We start from the raw sequence: 21,176 nt of genomic DNA, 5'->3' as shown, positions 1-21,176 counted from the left end.
ACACACACACACACACACACACACACACACACACACACACACACACACACACACACACACTCAAGGTCAAGGTTCTTTATTTTCATTCTCATCACATGTGGTCAAGTCAAGTCAAGTCATATTTATTTATAGAGCACAATTTAAAACAGATAGACTGTTATCAAAGTGCTTAACACTAAGGGTAACACTAAGAAATAAAAAGCAGTAAGAATATACCTTAAAAAATTAAAACAACAGCATTAAAATGAAGACATGGAACAAGGTATACTAAATCAACTCACACAGTATGAAACGCCAGAGAGAACAGATATGTTTTTAGCAGGGATTTGAACACAGGAAGGGAGGTGGCATGCCTAATGTTGGGGGGTAGGTTGTTCCACAGTTTGGGACCCATGACTGAAAACGCCCGATCTCCTCGGAGCTTCAGTCGTGTTTTTGGAACAACCAAAAGCAGCTGATCGGATGATCTCAGAGCCCGAGAGGGAACATATGGTTCCAGTAGCTCAGAGAGGTAGATGGGTGCGAGGCCATTTAGGCACTTATAGGTCAGGAGGAGAATTTTGAAATCAATCCTAGTTCTCACAGGAAGCCAGTGTAGGGAGGACAGAACTGGTGTGATGTGCTCATACCTCGGTGTACCGGTTAAAAGCTGAGCTGCAGCATTCTGGATGAGCTGTAGCCGTGAGATAGAAGCCTGGCTGACCCCAGCATACAGTGAATTACAATAGTCCAGGCGGGTTGTGATGAATGCATGGACTAGTGTCTCAAGGTCGGGTCTAGACAGCACTGGCTTGAGCTTAGCTACCTGCCGCAGTTGGAAGAAGCTTCTCTGCAGAACCGAACTGATCTGTTTGTCAAACTTAAAATCCGAGTCAAAAACCACTCCAAGGTTTTTAACAGAGTGCTTCAGATAAGGCTGAAGGGAGTTGTTGGATTTGATATATTTTATATCTTTTATATCTTTTGACAAGCCTTGACATTTCTCTGATGATGTGAAATGATGCATTTTCTACAAGGTGTGTGCGGGTATAATCATACACTAATTACTTCACGTTCTATATAATCTCACAAGTGCTAAGGATAATCATACAAGTTCACATTTGATATAACTCTGAGGGAAACAGAGACAGGTAAGACACTTGTTCGTGCAGCAGGAAACGATCCTTCTTTGTTCATCTGAGCAGAGCAGCTGAGAGTGAGGGCCCACCAATGTGACACACGGCGTACATATTGATTAAACATAAATAACGCTAAAACACAAACATTCATATACTTTATACTTAAAACAGATGGAGTATTTATGCTCTCACATTAATAATAGTTCAGACACACAGAAAACGTGTTTTAAAGCTTTACACAGACGAGAGCCAGAGTAAGTGTCCTGTGTTCCAAAACAAAGCTCGTAAATCAACCCTGATCAGTAAAAGAATGAGCAAGACCATCTGGAGTAACCATGGATAAGATCTGCTCCTGACTGGCTGAACAGGGTGTCACTCAGACCATCAAGAGGTTTTGACACCCAATCACAAGTCTGTCCGAACCCGAAAGGGCGGGACATGAGAAACCTATAAATCTCGCTCAGACACAAAGTTTGGTTGAACAAGCATCGGCTGATTGACCAGGCAAGGTTCATTCTGATTTTGTTCCTCAGACTGCACTCTGATTATATGTAATATCTGCATACTTTAACTTTGTCTCAATTAAATCTTTTATACTAAGGTGAAGTGCTCCTGAAATTCTGTGCTCGGGTCATTTGAACACCCCAAAATCCTTCAGAGTCCAGGTTCACACGATAAGAGGCGGCAGCTGAGCTAGGGCTAAAGACAATGACTTCAGTCTTCTGGTCATTAAAACTTAGCAAATTTGAAGCCATCCATGTCTTAATGTCGTCCAGACATTTGAGGAGAGGGTGGACGGAACAAGCACTGGCTGGTTTCAGTGGCAGGTAGATCTGACAGTCATCGGCGTAACAATAGAATGGAATACCATGTTTTCTTAGGATCGACCCCAGCGGAAGCAGATAGAGCGAAAATAGAAGGGATCCGAGAATCGAGCCCTGCGGGACACCGCAGGAAAGAGGCATTGAAGTGGATAGATTTTTACCCACCTTCACACAAAAACTCCTGTCAGAGAGGTATGAGCGGAACCAGTCTAATGCAGCACCTGTAATCCCAACCCAGTTTTCAAGCCGAGAGATGAGGATACTGTGGTCAACAGTATCGAAAGCAGCAGTAAGATCAAGGAGTACAAGAGCCACAAAATGACCAGAATCATTTGCTGTTAAAATGTCATTACAAACCCTAACCAAAGCTGTTTTGGTGCTGTGGAGCTGCTTGAAACCAGACTGAAAGACCTCAAAGATTTTGTTCTCAGTTAAAAACTGATTTAACTGAGTAAAAACTACTTTTTCCAGGATTTTGGACAGAAAGGGGAGTTTTGAGATTGGTCTATAATTTGAGCAGGCTGAAGGGTCAAGACCAGGTTTCTTAATTAACGGTGTGACTACTGCATGTTTGAACGCCTCTGGGACCACGCTTCTAGCAATACTACTGTTTAGTAGAGTTAGAACAGCAGGCCCAATCGCTGGTAGAACCTGTTTGAACAATGCTGCTGGGATGGGGATCAATGGTGATCCTGATGGCTTCATGTGACCAGCAACTTTGTTTAACAATGGGAGTGTGATTGGTTTGAATTGCCTGAAAGTAGCAGAACACGAAACAAAAGCTGATGGGTCGACTAAGGAGCGGGGGATGGAGGCCCTGATCAACTCCACTTTGTTAACAAAGAATTTAGTGAAGTCATTGCAGGTGTCAACAGAGGCCTCCATACATGAATACGAAGGGACATTTAGAATGGAATTTACTGTTGTGAATAGGGCGCGGGGGTTGTGTCTATTTGAGTTGATGAGTTGGGAGAAATATTTGTTTTTTTCAGATTTGACAGTGTTCTGGTAATTTTTTTAAACAGGTTTTGAGCAAAATGAAAGAAACCTGGAGATGGTCCTTTTTCCACTTGCGCTCAGCTCTCCTGCACAGGCGTCTCACTGTCCTGGTGGTCTCATTCATCCATGGGTACTGGGCTCTCCTTGATTTCCTGACTTTTAGTGGGGCCACCAGATCCAAGACCTTAGTGCAGGTCACATTGTGGTTACTAAGCAGCTCCTGAGCACCGACACAGGCAGAGGTTTCAGGTGTTGTAGCAGCAGTGGTAATAAAGGCAGAGGAAAAACGAGCAGCAGTTGAAGGGTTAAATATACGACAGGTTCTGGGTGGAGCGGGAGATTTAGAGACATGAGCAAGAGGTATTACAAATGAGATTGGTTTGTGATCAGACATGACAGCATCCCCAATTTCCAGATTTAACACAGAGACACCACAAGACTGAACAATATCAAGAGTGTGACCCTGATGGTGTGTGGGGCCGACAACATTTTGCACCAGGTTTAAAGAGTAGATCAGATTAAAAAAGTCCTGAACCAAAGGCTTTTCAGGGCAACAGACGTGCACATTGAAGTCCCCCAGAATCAGCACACGGTCGTATTTTAACAGTATTGCAGTGAGAAAGACAGACAGTTCACTGATGAAGCCTGTGGAGGATTTGGGCGGTCGATAAAGCATCGCAATCAACATGGGGTTGGAGCGGCCCAGTTCAAAATGCAGCAGTTCAAAGGTCTGAAAAGATGGTGTCTGTAACAGTCTGCATTTCCAGATTTTCTTAAAAACAGCCAACACTCCTCCACCTCTTCTAGATGACCTCGGGCAATTAAGAAAACTACAATCAGCAGGCACCAGTTCAGAAAACACACTTGACTCACCCGGAGGAAGCCAAGTCTCCGTCAGAAACATGAAGTCCAGATTATTTGTGCAGAAAAAGTCATTCATGATAAAGGTTTTGTTTGTTAAAGACCTCACATTGAGGAGAGCAAACATTGTTGGGTCAGCAGCTGAGGGAGAAGTTGGGGGGGGGGGGGCCAGATCAGCGGTTTCAGTTTGTTTACGTCGGGTCCTCGACTCCTCCGGCCGGAGAAAGTGCAGCCGGGACAAACAGCCGGAATCCAGGAGCCGCCGGACACAGCAGGGTCGTTGGTACGATCCGATGGGGCAGCAGATGGTGCAGCTGTTGGACCCGGGTTGGTTTCGGTTTGCTGGATACGGTTGGAAACACCACAGCTGGGCGCGCGCTTGCTGCACGCCTCCGACCCGATGTTCTGCAGCAGACAGGACTCCGCGAAGCATCCAGGTGGAGAAACCTCAGTCCGGTGGACAGCTGTAGCTGAGGAACGAGCGAGGCTAGCTTTGAGCCTCACGAGGCGGCCAGCACGTCTCCCACGGCGACGAGAGTGATGTTTTCGTGCAGGTACGAATGCCGCGCGCTGGAGATACCCAGGTACGTTCCCAAGCAGCGGAGGTGGGGGCCCAGAACCCCGATCAAAATGTTCATAGGAGGCGATATATATACATGTACTGTATATATTAAGGTATTTAAAACCCTTCTCACACTATTGCAATATTCTAAACGATGTTTCTAAACTTTAAAGCTCTAAAAGAGCACAGAATATCATGATTTTCCTCTCTCTGCCTCCTCTGCTCTTTGCCACCTGCAAGTGCTCTTAACTACGTCCAATTCTCCACTCTGCACAAGAACAGCTGATCAGCTGCAGCAGGAAGCATCCTGCAGGCTGCACAAAGGTGCCGGAGGAAGCTTTTTCTGCAGCTATGTTCTGTGTGTTCAGCCCCCTCCTGTTCACTCTGCTCACATATGACTGTGCACCTTTGTACCCATCTGGCTGTCATTATGTAAAGTTTGCAGACAACACAGCAATGGTTGGGTGGATCACAAACAATGATGAGTCCAGCTACAAGCAGGAGGTGGAACACCTGGTGGTGCAGGAAGAACAACCTTCACATCAATGTGAAGAAGACGAAGGAGATGACTGTGGATATCAGAAGGAGCAACCCCCCCACCCCCCCACACACACACAGGAGGATCTGCAGTGAAAGTGGTCTCCAACTTCAAGTACTTGGGTGTGCACCTGAATAACAACCTCATCTGGGCAACAACACCACCAGCATGATCAAGAAAGCTCATCAGAGACTCTACTTCTTCAGGCAGCTGAGGCGAGCTGGTCTGGAAGCTCAGTCCTCACCTCCTTCTACAGATGTCCAGTGGAGAGCATCCTGTGCTCCAGCATCAACGTGTGGCACGGGGGCTGCACACCTGCAGAAAGAAAAGCTTTGCATACAGTGGTGCACAGAAGATGTTGGAGTCAGTTTCCCCACCATCACAGATATCTACACCTCTAGATGCAGGAAGAGGGCCACCTGCATCATGAAGGACCCCACTCACCCAGCACACACACTTTTTATCCCGCTCCCCTCATGAAGGAGGTTGAGGAGCATTAAGTGTAGAACCACTAGACTGAGGAACAGCTTCTACCCTGAAGCTGTTACTCATAAATCCCTAACCAGGAAAATCATAGTAATGGCACTTTAATTTGAAATTTGACACTATTTGTGCTGCTGAGTACCCGTGCTGCTGATTTCTTACCCATAAGCTGCTATATTCATACCCATCTGCTCACAACAGACTCATTTTCAGGCTGCTGTTTAACACACTGTGTTATATTATATTATTATTGTATTTTATTATATTAGTATTGTTTAGCGCATGTCTTAGATCCTTGTATATCCATCCATCCATCCATTACCTTTACCCGCTTCTTCCATTTTGGGTCACGGGGGTCGCCGGTGCCCATGTCCAGCAATCACTGTGCGAGGGGCGGGGTACACCCTGGACAGGTCGCAAGTCCATCACAGGGCCACATAGAGACAAACGAGACAAACAACCATTCACTCTCTCTCACACCTAGGGACAATTTAGAGTTACCAATCAGTCTAACATGCATGTTTTTGGTCTGTGGGAGGAAACCAGAGCACCCGGAGAAAACCCACGCATGCACGGAGAGAACATGCAATCTCCACCCAGAAAGGTCCCTGGACCGGGGTTTGAACCAAGGACCTGCTCGCTGAGAGGCAGCAGCAGTACCAGTTGCGCCACCGTGCTGCCCAGATCCTTGTATACTGTTTCTTTATTTACAGTTTATATTATTGCTATTTTTGGGTGTAACTGAGACCTTGACAACACAGTTTTGCTCCACCTCATGTACCACATGTCATGCAAATGACAATAAAGTCACCTAGAACCTGTCTAGGGCATCCTGGTGCCAGCTTTCCAGAGAGCTCCTAGTCTTTATTCATCTAATGCTGCAAAGATCTCTTTTTTCATCAGCCAGCTGAAGGGCAATGCATTACGTTGGGCTCACGCTAATTTATCCTCACATCCTGTCAGTGCATTAATTTTTCCTCTTTTCTAGAAGAGTTTATTTGTGTGTTCGACCAAGCCGTAAAGCATCTACTCACCCTTCGACAAGGCGGATGCTCAATGACGGCTCACCCTGGATGGGGAGAGGTCACACTCAGAGGTACATTTCTGCATTCATTTTCTAATTCCATTAGAGACCATTAGCAGCACAAGAAGAGCCACAAAGTTTAGATGAGTTGATTCGCTTGGCAACACGCCATCGATAATCAGCTTCAGGAGAGAAAGTGGGAGAGAAACCACGATTCCCAGAGTTCTCCTACTTCCGGTTTTTGCCCAACGTCAAGACGCCGACCTGTTCCCACTAGAAGAAACTACATTTCCCAGAATCCTGCTTCTTCCAGGTTCCACTCAACCCTGAACCAACCACCTGTACTTGTGCTCGAGTACAAACTCAACTCAGAACCAGAACCGATGCAGTTGGGTCGCACCAGCCTGTCCCTGGAGGAAAGGCAGCGGAGGATTAACAATGAAGCTTGTATCTACTGTGGGAAGCAAGGACATTTTATTGCTCGCTGTCCGCTCTTGGGAAGCGGCCCCTCTCACCAATAAAACAGAATATATTGGTGAAAAACTCTTCTTCTTCCCCTGTCTCTAGCTTGGAACCTAACACCATTATTATTGTTGATCAAGAAAGGAAATATGTTTCTGCACTTGTGGATTCTGGGACTGAGCAGAACATCATCAGCCAGGACTTGGTCGATCTCCTATCCATCCCTACACCACTTCCCTACTCCACTGACGATGGCCAGACTTATGGGTCAGAAGTTCGCTTCAGTTCAAAAGAGGACTCTACCAATGCATCTCATTATCTCTGGGAACCATCATGAACACAGTGAGTTTTTTATATTTGATTCACCCATCACTCAGCTTATTTTGGGTTTCCCATGGTTCAGGGAACACAACCCTGTAATTATTTGAAAGGAGAAAAGAGTTGAACAATGGAGCCCACATTGCTTAAAAAATTGTTTGAGAACTGCTGTTCACTTTACTGTTAAATGTACTGAGGTCTCTGATCCTGTTGATTTTTCTAAGATACCTGCAGTTTAGCAACCTAGCCCCTGTGTTTAGTAAACAAATGGCCCTATCTTTACTTTTGCACCGTCCTTATGACTGTGCTATTTATTTACTACCAGGGGCTCCTCTCCCTTCTAGCCGCCTTTACAATTTGTCCGGTCCAGAACGTGACTCTATGAAAGAATACATTTCTGAATCTTTAAACTCAGGAATAATCCGTCCCTCCACCTCTCCTGTAGGGGTGGGATTTGTCTTTGTGGCTAAAAAAGACAAGACCTTACGTCCCTGCATAGATTACAGAGGATTAAATCAGATTACTATAAAAAACAAATATCCTTTACCACTGATTGACTCTATTCATGAACGACTACACTCCGCTAAAATATTTTCCAAACTGGACCTCTGTAACACTTATTCCCTCGTCCGAATCAAAGAAGGTGACGAGTGGAAAACGGCATTTAAGACCCCTTTAGGACATTTTGAGTATTTAGTTATGCTGTTTAGTCTCACCAATGCTCCCACAGTTTTTCAAACACTGGTTAATGACGTTCTGAGGGATTTCTTGAACATTTTTGTATTTGTATATCTGGACAACATTTTAATCTATTCACGGGACGAGGAGCAACACGTTCACCATGCCAGAACTGTCTTCCAGTAATTACATGAGAATCAACTGTTTGTTAAAGCAGAAAAGTGTGAATTTCACATACAATCTGTGTCTTTCTTGGGCTTCATCTTCAAAGGTGGACAGTACCGCATGGACCCTGAGAAAATGAAGGCAGTGGTGGAATGGCCAGCTCCTGAGACACGTAAGCAGCTGCAGCGATTTCTGGGCTTCGCCAACCTTGACCGAAGGTTCATCAAAAACTACAGCAGGATTGCTGCCCCTCTCACGCAGTTGACCTCCACCTTGTGGACTTTTAAGTGGACTCAGGAGGCTGAAGCAGCTTTTGGTGAGCTAAATAAGCTTTTTTCCTCTACTCCCATCCTTTGCCACCCTGATCCTAAGAGACAGTTTATTTTGAAAGCGGATGCATCGGACACTGGTGTAAGAGCCATTTTGTCCCAAAGATCGCCCAATGACAACAACGTGCACCCCTGTAATTCTTCTCTCGGCACCTTTCCTCAGCCGAACAAAATTATGATGTAGGTAATCATGAGCTCCTTGCCGTCAAGTTGTCGTTAGAGGAATGGCGACACTGGCTCAAGGGCACAGACACACCATTTCTCATTTGGACGGATCACAAGAACCTCACTTATCTTCGTGAGGCCAAGAGATTAAACCCCAGGCAGGCTAGGTGGTCCCTGTTCTTTACGGGATTTAACTTTGTGCTAACTTTCAGAACTGGCTCCAAAAATGTGAAGCCTGATGCCCTGTCCCGCCAGTTCTCACCACCAGAGGACACCAAACAGGAAGTGAACATCCTACCCTCATCCTGCGTGGTCAGTTCTCTAACCTGGTCCATTGAAAAAGACATCCTCGAGGCTCAGAAGTCTGAACCAGACCCGGGGACGGGTCCTACTGTCACCATGTTTGTCCCCACTAGTATCAAGGCTAAGGTACTCAACTGGCTCCACACTCACAAAATGTACTGCCACCCAGGTGTCGCACGCATATTGGCCCTAACTAAAAGGCACTTCTGGTGGCCATCCATGACAGAGGATATAAAGAATTACGTAGCTGCTTGGCCCATGTGTGCCAGGAGTAAGACTGGCAACCAGCCCCCTGCAGGAAAATTACAGCCACTTCCCACCCCTATCCGGCCCTGATCTCATATTTCTTTAGATTTTGTCACTGGGTTGCCCCCTCTGTTGGTAATTGTTATTTTCACTGTTATTGACAGATTTTCAAAGGGAGCTCATTCTGTCCCTTTGCCCCAACTCCCCTTGGCCTTGGAGACTGCCCAGCTGTTGGTCCAGCATGTTTTCCAGGTCCATGGCATCCCTTCGGACATAGTTTCTGACAGAGGACCCCAGTTCATATCACAGGTATTGAAGAACTTCTGGAATTCCTCAGGGGCATTTGTCAGACTGACATCAAGCTACCATCTGCAGTCGAAGGCCAGCCCAAACATGCCAACCAAGAACTGGAGGCTGCTCTCAGGTGTGTGGTGGAGGACAACCGCTCCACATGGAGTCAGCATCTGGTATGGGTGGAATATGCCCACAACACTCACATGTCATCAGCTACTGGTATGTTCAACTCAACTTTATTTTTGGTAAATTAAAAACATTACAAAAAAAATAGAAAAACAATATAAAATGGTAAATCAATTATGTCACCGTTCAAAGCCTCTCTAGATTACACCCCACCATTATTCCCGAGCCAAGAAAGTGATGTAGTGGTTCCATCCGTTCAGCATCACTTTAGGAGATGTCGTCGGGTCTGGCGCCAAACTAAGCTTTCCCTGTTTTGCATGGCCGCCAAAAACAAGGAGGTTACCGATGATCACCGCTCATCAGCCCCATCATACAAGGTCAGACAAAGGGTTTGGCTTTCGACCCAAAACATCCACCTCAAAGACACCCCGCGTAAGATGGCCCCCCGCTTCGTCTGTCCTTTTCCCATAACCCGCATAATCAGCCCTACTGCAGTCAGACTCCAGCTGCCTGCATCTATGAGGATTCATCCCACCTTCCACGTGCCTCAACTGAAAGCCGTTGTCGAGAGCCCGCTGTGCCCTCCTGCCAACCTCCCTCCGCCCCCCGGTCTCATTGACAACCATCTGGCCTTCACGGTCCACTGTATCCTAGATGTATGGTGCCAGGGTTGGGGGTTCCAATATTTGGTTGACTGGGAAGGTTACAGCCCTGAAAAATGGTTATGGATCCCGAGGTCGTTCATTTTGGGCCCCAGCCTCATCACCACATTCTTCAAGGCACATTCAGAGAAGTTCTTCAGGTCACCAGGAGACGATAATTGAGAGGGGGGTAATATAAGAGTTCTGCCTGCACCCTGCCTCTCTCTCTCTTCAGCACCTTAATTGGCAGCAGCTACAGACAATCAACCTGACTCACAGGAGGAGTATAATAAGCCACAGAAACCATTCTGCAGGTGCTAGGACATTGTCTACCAATGGTAGTTGTGTTATAGCAAGTTTGTCTCTGATATGAGTAGAGTTTAATCCGGTTAAATCTGGTCCTCTGGACATTCAAAAAACAAAAACAAAACAAAACAAATATATATATATATATATATATATATATATATATATATATATATATAATATCAGAGAGGTATGGTCAGGGATGAAAATAGATCACAGGCTTCAAGCAGAAGGAGGATCAGAAGGATGGAAGCCTGGACCGAGCCAATGAACTGAACACGTTCTTCAATAGATTCAGTTCAGGAACAAGCTCAGCATCCTCCTCTCTTGCCCAGCCAAACAGACATACCACCCTCCTTTGACCCAAGTCTGTCCTGTCACACCTCAAATATTGTATCTACCACCTCAGTCGTGGACCCTTCTACATGTCAGTCTTCAACCAAATCAGAGGATGCTGATGCCTCCTTTGCTTCCTCCCTCTGCATCTCTATAAGTCAGGCGAGGAAGCAGCTGGAGTGACTCAAGCGGAATAAGGTGATGTCAGTCCCAGAGTCCTGAAGGTCTGTGCAGAGCAGCTCTGTGGGGTTCTGCAGCACATCTTCAACCTGAGCCTGACCCAGGAGAAGGTTCCAGTGTTGTGGAAAACCTCCTGCCTTGTTCCAGTACCCAAGAAAACTCACCCATCAGTCCTTAATGACTGACCTGTTGCCCTGACATCCTACAGCATGAAGGTCCTAGAGAGACTTCTGTTGGCCCACTTGACTAAACAAACAAGCACATATCAGGACCCACTGCAGTTTGCTTATCGGCGTGGACTTGGAGTTGAAGATGTCATCATACATCTGCTTCAGCAAACTCACTGTCATCTAGAAAAGGCAGACAGCACTGTGAGAGTCATGTTCTTTGATTTTTCCAATGCATTTCACACACTCCAGCCTGATCTGCTTTGTCAGAAACTCCAGAAGACTCAGGTGGAGGCCTCAACAATCACCTGGATCAAAGACTACCTGACAAACAGACCACAGTTTGTGAGACTGAAGGGTTGTGTGTCTGACCAGGTGGTTAGTAGCTCAGGAGCACCACAAGGGACTGTACTCTCACCATTCCTTTTCACTCTGTACACCTCAGATTTCCAGTACAAAACAGACTCCTGTCATCTGCAGAAATATTCTGATGACTCTGCAGTGGTCGGGTGTATCAGAGATGGACAAGAAGCTGAGTACAGGGAACTAGTAGACCACTTTGTGGCATTGTGAAAACAATCATCTCATCTTGAATGTGAACAAAACAGAGGAGATGATTGTAGATTTCAGGAGAAACAGGAACAGGTCCAACCCTATTTCCATCATGGGAGAAGAAGTGGAAGTGGTGGAGAAGTATAAATACCTTGGGATTCACCTGGAAAACAGACTGGACTGGAGATGCAACAGTGAAGCCATTTTCAAGAAGGGACAGATCAGACTGTACTTCTTGAGGAAGCTGAAGTCCTTCAGTAAGGCCTTCCATATCTCCTATAAGTCTGTTGTAGAGAGCACTATCTCTTCTGCCATCATTTGTTGGGGTAGCAGTGCCAGAGTAAATTACTTAAAAAAGATCAAGAAGCACATAAAGAAAGCTGACTCGGTTCTGGGGACTCCTCTAGAACCTTTGGAGATGACTGTACAAAGAAGGATTCTTCATAAAATGAAGAACATTATAGACAACCCTCTGAAATATAAAGTCATGAGGTGGTTAAAATGATTACTAATAACAAAAAACAACAAATTTCTTGATGTAACAACAACTTTTTTCTCTCTCTCTGCGGTCCAGTGAAGGCAGACGTGTCTCCCTGTATCCCCCCCCCCCCCCGCTCTCTTTCGTCTTGTGAACCCTTAAAGAGCCTCTTTTTTTCCCTACATACCTTCCTAATTCGAAGGATTTGATCAGCTAGTCTCTCAACAAAATTGATCAACTTCTCCCAACAGGAGTCAGGGTAAGGAGGACCCTCTTGCCTCGATGGAAACAAATTGGATTCATGATGACAATTGGATTTTGTTGTTTGGGTCGGTGAAATCAGGATTGTCTACAAATTTGTGTGGACGTGTCGAAGCTTGACAGCAATCAGACTGAATTATGTGAAGCTCCGCCAGAGTTGGAGCAGGCTGTTATCAGGACTGTGAACTTTCTGGCAGCACCCATGAATGGTTGGGAATAATCTTGGAGAAGCTGTGAGCTCGACTTCCAGCGTAAAGAATCAATTCAGCTGTTTGGAGTCACCACCGAAGAAATGTACCAGCGAGACTTTAAAAGGCAGAAACGGCAATTTGCAAGTTTTACCTGACCCAAACTGTGGCCTTGACGGCGGACTTATCTCAACTCTTCCTGACATGTTTAGGAAAAACAAAGATGCTTTGTCTGTCTCCTCACCCCTCCCTTCCCCAAGGCCGTGGACATGTGACAGAACCTCATCCGAGCTGATGATGAATAATACCTCTTATCTGGACAATGGCTGGTGGTGGGGTGGGGGGGGGCTCTGTACTATGCTACGACCTTCCCTTCATTCAATGTCTTCAACGGCCTATATGTACATGTATCACATCTATTCATGTGCTATGTTGTGGTAGGTTTTTTGATGCCTCAAATCGTGCCCTGTCTAGGACAAGGTGTGAGAGATCTTTTTTTAATACTGTCTCTCCTCCTCTTTTTTGCCTTTTTTTTTCCATCCATCCATCCATCCATCCATCCATTATCTTTTACCCACTTCTTCCATTTTGAGTCACGAGGGTCGCCGGTGCCCATGCCCAGCAATCACTGTGCGAGGGGTGGGGTTCACCGTGGACAGGTCGCAAGTCCATCACAGAGACACATAGAGACAAAGGAGACAAACAACCATTCTCTCTCTCACTCTCACCTGGGGACAATTTAGTTACCAATAAGCCTAACATGCATGTTTTTGGTCTGTGGGAGGAAACAGGAGTACCCGGAGAAAACCCACGCATGCATGGAGAGAACATGCAAACTCCACCCAGAAAGACCCCCGGACCGGGATTTGAACCAGGGACCTGCTCATTGATAGGCAGCAGCTCTACCAGTTGCACCACCGTGCTGCCCTTCTCTTTTCTCATCTAAGCAAAAATATTATTCTGAGGAAGAATAAGAGGGCCGCGCTAATTAGCAGCAGCTTCGTGCACTCCGCCCATCTTTCGGACAACTGAACGTACATGTTCTCGTTGTATCTCGGTGCAATGATAATAAAGCTTATACTGATTCTGAACTTTTTGTGATTTCTTTTTGTTTTGTTTCCGAACCTTAGACCAAACAAGGTGTTGATGCAGCAGGACAAAGATCCTAAACAAAGGAACAAATCTGCAGCAAAATAGCTGGAAAAAAAAGAACTGAGGCATTCCAGTCCGGTCAATGTCAAAACCACAACCTGATTAAACCACCATAAAGAGTTGCAGAACCAAATAAAGAAAACATTTTTTACAAAACAAAGCTATGATGATAGGTAGCTCAGTTGGTAGAGCTGTTGCCTCTCAGTGAGAAGGTCGCCGGTTCAAATCCCAGCCCGGGACCTTTCTAGGTGGAGTTTGCATGTTCTCTCTGTGCTGCGTGGGTTTTCTCCAGGTACTCCAGTTTCCTCCCACAGACCAAAAACATGCATGTTAGACTGACTGGTAACTCTAAATTGTCCCTAGGTGAGAGAGAGAGAGTGAATGGTTGCATGTCTCGTTTGTCTCTATGTGTCCCTGTGATGGACTGGAGACCTGTCCAGGCTGTCCTGCGCCTCTCACACAGTGATTGCTGTATACGGGCACCAGTGGCCACCGTGACCAAAAAAGAAGCGGGTAAAGATAATGGATGGATGGATGATGGTAGGAACAAAAATCTAAATTCTGATAAGGTTATGTTACACAATAACTTTTAGTCATTGCTGCTAAAGGTGGTTCTACAGTCTATTCCAGGCTATTCAACTGGTGGCTTGCAGGCCACTTCTGGCTCGCGGGTGACTTCAGTCTGACCCACCAATGAGTTCATGACCAAAAAAAAACAAACAAAAAACAAACTATATATATATATATATATATATGGATTTGGTTTGGGTTCTGTTTATTGCAGTTATTATTCAATGCAACAAAATAAATAAATTTAAAAGGTAACAGATCATTATCCTGATGCTGCTCAATAATCCAGGTAGAAAAATCTAAAAAAGTTAAATCTGGTCCTCTGGACAGTCAAAAAACAAAACAAAGCAAAACAACAAAAAAATGTAGAAACATTTCATCTCTCATCCGAGAGACTTCCTCAGTCTGAGGTGCTGTATTCAGCTCAGTCTCTTGAATAGCACCTTCTCAGAGTGGATCAACCAGTTTGCTGCTACTGTTTCTTGACCATGTGAGCAGCTGGTTTTGGTTGTCAGCAGCAAACTGGTTGATCCACTCTGAGAAGGCGCTATTTATAAGACTGAGCTGAATACAGCACCTCAGATTGAGGAAGTCTCTCGGGTGAAAGATAAAACGTTTCTACGTCTTTTTTGTTGTTGTTTTGCTTTGTTTTGTTTTTTTGAAAATCCAGAGGACCAGATTTAACTTTTTTAGAGTAACAGATCATTGTTTATTTACATAATGACTTTAATTGATGGATGTCCAGCCCCTGAGCTGCTGGCTTTCATAAACTGTGGCCCCCGGAGCAGTTTTGTTGAATAGCCCTGGTCTATTCTATCATACATAGGTGTCGCAACCATTATATGTGAAGGGGACAAATCCCCCACACATTTAAAAAACGTTCATGTGGAACCCCCCCCCCCCCAACATTAGTTCAGGCGGCGCAGTTTCTCTTTCTTCATGAACAAATCCATTCCACTTGATTAAAAGGAGAATACTCAAACCACTAAAACTCCACTCCAGGTTTTCCTGGTTACCTCCAACTCTCCACACAGAGCAGAAACTGTGCAGCTGCTGAGTCTCCTGCCTCGGCAGAAAAGGTGCACAGGTGGAGGAGGTGGAGGTTCCTGTGTTACTCGCCAGTTTAGCGAGTTTAGTGCGGGCATGTGTTGACCAGGGGGTTGATCATCAACATGTATTCATGTTAGGAGGATGTTTGAGAGGAGCTACGTCTGTAGCATGTTCTCTCAGCAGTAACTGTGAGACTCTGCAGGTGGAAGAGACTCTGTGTGTTCAGGTGCATTAAAGTAGAAATGTCTTTAAAATCCACACCTTACTGTCCTCAAGCTTCATGACAAACATCATTTACATGAGGAGTGTTGAACACAAGTAAAAAAGTCCAGTGATGGTTTTTATTTCTCTATAAAGACAAATAGTGCCGACCTGACGCTCTGTGTTAAAGTGTATTAAAGATAAAATGTCTTAAAACCACAGATGAATTTACACAAACTTGGTGAGAAACATGTTTTAAATGTGTGGAATTAAAGGAGATCCAGGAGAAATGTTGCTTTTTTGTATATTAGTGTACACTTCTTTAACACGCGTGGACCACGTGCGCGCACACACACCTACACACATCATTGTGTCCCCCCCCCACATTACGGATGCTTCTGACGCCCTTGCTATCATAAAACAGAAACATCTAGCACATGCAGGAGGACAGTGAGCCAAGAGGGCCAGAACTGTAAATCACTGACCTAAGATTTCGTATTACCTTGATCTCTTTTCGAGTTTCCCCTGGTTTAAATAGCAAAGTTCCCTTTGTGAATTCATAGTCTGATCCAGCATTGGCTGACCCATTTTCTGTGCAGTAGTCCACATAGAATGTGTCCTGGCCTGTGCCACCATCAAGGATCACTCCCAGAATCAGAAAGCCACAGTTTTCAGTGCACTGGTATTGGTCACGTTCAAAACAAATATGTGAGCATGTTGCTTTTTCACCACCCTGTCTTTCTGCACGCCGTCTGTGATCAGCAGCATGCTTCCTTAATATGTTTCCTGCTCCGATCAACATGCGTGTTGCCTGGACACGGTGGAAGGCACGACTCTTCTTTTGGTGAACTAAAGCAGAGTAGTTGGCCATCTCGATCAGCTGATCCAGGTCTTTGTCTGGATGTTTCTCCTTCAGATCTTTCAAGATACGGACCACCTATTTAGGAGAGGAAACTAGTTTTAATGGAAAGAAGACAAGGCAAGAACCACCCAGTATCTTTGCACCTCAGTCACATGACTTACCTCCTCTTTGTTCTGGTCTAGTTCGTTGCCTGTCTGCACAGACACCATCACATTAGAGGGCTTTTCAAGGCATGAATTACCATCTGACAATTTTTCATCAATGATAACATCAATGTCTTTGAAGGAATTGTCCCCTTCCATTTCCACCACTATGCCATGCCTCTTGTCAGCACGGTACTGCTTGTGCATGCATTTGTAAAAAAGTAACCGTCGGTCAGCGATCCAAGCCAACAAGACACATACCGGGAAGAAAAACAGTGTCACTGCAGCTTCCCACACCTGGGGATGCAAAAACATAACCATTAGATAATTCGTATATTTGGTTAAATAAAAATGTGGTGACGTTGGGCGATATGCTAAAATGTTCCATAGGCCATCATCAGTCGAACAACCGGTGACTGGAAAGATATTTGCCCAAATGTTTTTAAGCATGCTCGGGCCTGGAAAGCAGTTTCATAACGGTGAGGGCAGACATGAATTAACATCTAATTTAATGTCCTTGTCACAGCGAACACTATTTTTGAAATCTGGAACCTTCACTAAAACTTTGTTTAATCTTATGTTCCTGCAGAGCAAGAAGGTGAGAAAGAAAAGTTTCACCACCATAAATTGGCAGTTGACATAAGAATCGTAAGCAGCCATGGCTTCATTAATTTGTGCACAACCTTTAACGCATGAATAAAAGTGAATAGGCACCAGTAGAGGACACAATGGTTTATATTCATTAAACCTCCACCACAGAGTTTACGGTGCCACTTTAGCTGATAATAATATCATTAAAACAAGCAATTGTTTCAGTTGTCCAAGAGTCTGTGCATAACAGCTGATGAGTGATTGGGAAAGTGTTACTGTAACAAACTGACAGGCGATCCGAGATTTAAAAAACTGCACAACAGTAAAGCTTCAGCTGGTTCTTAGGGATCCGTTTTTTAAAATGTGGCTGCTGTTTGTTAAAAGTCATAAATTAGAAAAAAGAATAGTGCATCTTAACAAGATTGGTTTTAACTTTGCACCTAAATTTTATATATTGGTTTATTTTCATTCATTCAGGATAATCCCACTGAGCCTCGAGGATTCATTTACAAGAGAGACCTGATTTACTGTGAAATGACACCGAACTCCATAATTCATGTTGAGACATCAAGACTTTTTCTTCCTTTTCTTTCTTGGTTCTTTACGCATCTTTTGATTTTTCCAAAACAAACATTTCTCTAAAATTAATTTTTTAAAATTAATTAATTAATTAATTTTTGATGCGCAGTTTTTAGAGCTGCTGCCTCTCAGCGAGCAGGTCCCTGGTTCAAGTCCCGGTCCGGGGACGTTTCTGGGTGCAGTCTGCATTATATGCGTGGGTTTCCTCCCACAGACCAAAAACATGCATGTTAGACTGATGGTGACTCTAAACTGACTGTAGGTGAGTGACAGAGTGAATGGTTGTTTGTCTCGTTTGTCTCTATGTGTCCCTGTGATGGACTGGAGACCTGTCCAGGGTGTCCCCCACCTCTCAGACAGTGATGGCTGGACATGGGACCAGTGATCCCCTCGACCCGAAAAGGAAAAAGCGGGTAAAGATAATGGATGGATGGATTTTTGATGTTATTTTTTGATGATGTTGATGCACTTAATCAAGTTTATTACACTGAGTTCAAGTTTGGGTTTGAATTGTTCAGTCATTACCAGTCAAAGCGCTAGAGAGAGAAAATGACACCTGCTAAAATGAAACAAAACAATCAAACTCCAAAAGTTAATGGCCGACAGTCGTCCAATCACCCAACCAAAGGTGTAGTCATGTCACGTAAAAACAATCGTACCTCCACAATCCCAGGTGAGATAACAGCCAGGATGAGGTAGAGCCAAATGTAGGCAAAAATGCTCCAGAAAGCCGTGATGAAAAACACTCGCAGGTGTTTGATCTTGCGAGACTCTCCTTCTGGGATTACCCACACACACAGACCAATTATCACAAACAGATTGAAGGCTGCACTTCCCACGATGGTGCCTGGGCCCAGCTCCCCGGACTCAAAGTTATGTCCACACACCTGGACAAAGAGGAGCAAAATGTAAGCACAGTTATTCTTAATACACGTGTATAATGTCCACATGTGTTGTTTGATTTGTGGTTTTATTGTTCTGCAGTTCATATCAAGCATTGTGCTAAATGCAAGTTTATTACTGTGAAAGTAGGGTGAAGGTGAACAACAAGATTTTTGTAGGTCTGCGTGTGACTGTGTGTTCTATTTCATTGTGGTGCTTGCCCTTTAAGCCACGCTCACTCGTGGGTTTAATTCTGCACGCAGGCGCTAACACTGAAAAAACTCTAGTCCACGCCCCCCCACTGTGTGGGTCCCACCGCTGTCTGTATAAATAGGCTACGGACCCGGCGGTCTACTCCCCATTTTATTCAGCCAGCGAAGCAGCACTTGGAAAAGAAAAAAGAAAACCAAGAACAGAAAAAGATGTTAGCGGACGGATATATCCGCTGCTCCAAATGGCGCAGTCTGCCATCTGCCTCTGAGCAGAACACACAGGTAGGCTCTCGATTTTTTCTTATTGGTGACTCTTTTGTGCAAGGACTGCCACAGCAAGTGAAGCTGCTGTGGGTTCAAGTCCAGGTTGCATCAGGAGTAAAACAATCATCAAATCAGCCGGTCAAAGCAGATGGTCTCTTGTCCTGAGCTGGTTCTGCTGGAGGTTTCTTCCTGTTAAAGGGAGTTTTTCTTTCCACTGTCTCCACTGTGCTTGCTCAGGATGGGAGACTGCAACGAAGCCAAGATTCATCTTGTCTGCTGGATTCTTAGATAGAGAACTTTACTAATTGTCTTTTATGTGAATGTTCCTGTAAAGTCCCTGAGACAACTTTGTTGTGATTTGGTGCTTTATAAATAAACTGAACTGAATTGAAATCTTCCATGTGAGTTTGTGCACTGAGTGATTTCTGCAGAATGGAGCAGCCAAAAGAAAATTAGTTTCTAGCACTTTTGTGGACTTCACATTAGCAGAGCAGTTTTTTCCTCATGGTTAAAGTAGATACATGTAGGTACCTCAATGACGGAGAGCAGGATCTCTGGAGCCGAGGAGCCCAGGGCCATAAGGGTCAGGTTAGACACAGTCTCATTCCAGATTCGTACAGTTGTCACTGTGGTTTCACCGTTGGGTTTGGTGATGGTCACCTGTTTTTCCTGGTATGATTTCAGTATCCACACAGAGCAGAAAAAGCTTGTTATCCACATGCTTGCATACATAAGCTCACAGCACAGATAAGTCATCTATGCTTGTATTTCTAAAACTGAATGAAACTTAGATGGACATGAGCTGATTACCTCTAGTGTCAACCCAATTCAAGATGGCTGCCATAGACAAGTGACTTTGGAAAACACAGAGATTGCTATAATTCTGTTTTATAGATTTATGCTAAAACCTGATGTGGTAGTAGATGATTCAGTAACATCACAAACTCTGTGCTACTCCACAAGAACTTGGAGTCAACCCTGTTTGTCTGTTAGCAAAATATCTCAAGACACACTGGACACATTTTGTGAAACACTTAGAAAGTAATCAAGACAAACACAGCAAGGATTCCAAATGACGTAGCTTAAATATCTTGGATAAATATTAAACACTGTGATACCTGGGAGGTAATGACTTCAATTGATGCCATGAAGCGGTCTGCAATGATGGACACACCCAGGAACATGTACATGAGACACAGGAAGTAGATGATAGCCCTCCCTGCCTGCTCCCCTACCGGAGGGTTGAGTGGCAGCCACACGGGCAGAAGAATACCAGGTCTACACACCACAACACCTGCACAATGTTTCTTTTCAAGCACTGTGGTGTTATTAAAGGACTGGGTCATCTCAGGACTGGATGCTCGCTCAATGACCTGAGACCTAAAGGAGGTGCAGGGGTGGCAGAGGAGGAGCAAAGAGAGGAGGAGAAAGAGGAATGGGGTGAGGTGAACTGGAAGGAGTTCCATGGTTTCCCTGAGCCAGATGAGCCCTCGAGGTTGGGGATCGCTTGTGGAGCTGCAGGTCCCAACACAAACCTAGAAAAGCAAAAAGAGTTTTTAAGCTACAAGGCAGGCATAACCGATTTCATAGTGGAGCTTAGTTTACACTCTAAGAAAAGAAACTACTTGTTACCTACATATTTACATGAACATTAATTTAACAGACCCATGTACAAAAAAACTGATGTCTAAGCAATAAAAGAAAGCTCATGTGACACCCCGATAATGTGTGAGGGAGTAGACAGGACCTAAAGCTCCACATTGTTAGTGCGCAGACACTGGCAGAAAAATACAACATGGCCGCTTCCGTAAGAGTTACTGCTGGCTCCCAACAACAAGAAAAAGTTACGTTATAAAAGAACGTGTGGTCTGTAATTTGTTTTGTTGTTGTTGTTGTTGTTTTGCAAGACAGAAGAAGACGTTTCACTGAAATGCCTCCATGAAAAGGTCAGGGTCTGGTCATGAGAACTTCATCTTAGCACAATCAAAGATCATGTCCACATTTGAGAAAGAGAAAAAACTGGATGGAATATTTTTTTCATTCATTCATTCAACCTTTATTTAGAC

The 21,176-nt window shown here is 44.7% G+C and overlaps 1 protein-coding gene across 3 annotated transcripts in view; it reads right to left on the bottom strand.

The window, feature by feature from the left end:
- slc8a2a (solute carrier family 8 member 2a) overlaps positions 1–20,315 on the bottom strand; it is a 53,568-nt gene extending 33,253 nt beyond the window's left edge. For all 3 annotated transcript variants that reach the window (XM_037687630.1, XM_037687632.1, XM_037687631.1), the window contains exons 1-5: positions 20,229–20,315; positions 19,642–19,779; positions 18,412–18,639; positions 16,601–16,879; positions 16,080–16,514 (exon numbers count right to left, since the gene is read on the bottom strand). In XM_037687630.1, coding sequence (XP_037543558.1) covers positions 16,080–16,514; positions 16,601–16,879; positions 18,412–18,639; positions 19,642–19,779; positions 20,229–20,300 — 1,152 coding nt within the window. In that variant the 5' untranslated portion in view covers positions 20,301–20,315. The remainder of the gene's footprint in view (positions 1–16,079; positions 16,515–16,600; positions 16,880–18,411; positions 18,640–19,641; positions 19,780–20,228) is intronic.
- Positions 20,316–21,176: the final 861 nt, after the last annotated feature.

This window comes from Nematolebias whitei, chromosome 14, assembly GCF_014905685.2.
Source record: "Nematolebias whitei isolate Nwh7 chromosome 14, NemWhi1, whole genome shotgun sequence".
In the NCBI taxonomy this organism is placed as follows: Eukaryota; Metazoa; Chordata; class Actinopteri; order Cyprinodontiformes; family Rivulidae; genus Nematolebias; species Nematolebias whitei.
The sequence above is the reverse complement of the archived record's forward strand: the minus strand, read 5'-3'. Positions and strand labels throughout refer to the sequence as shown.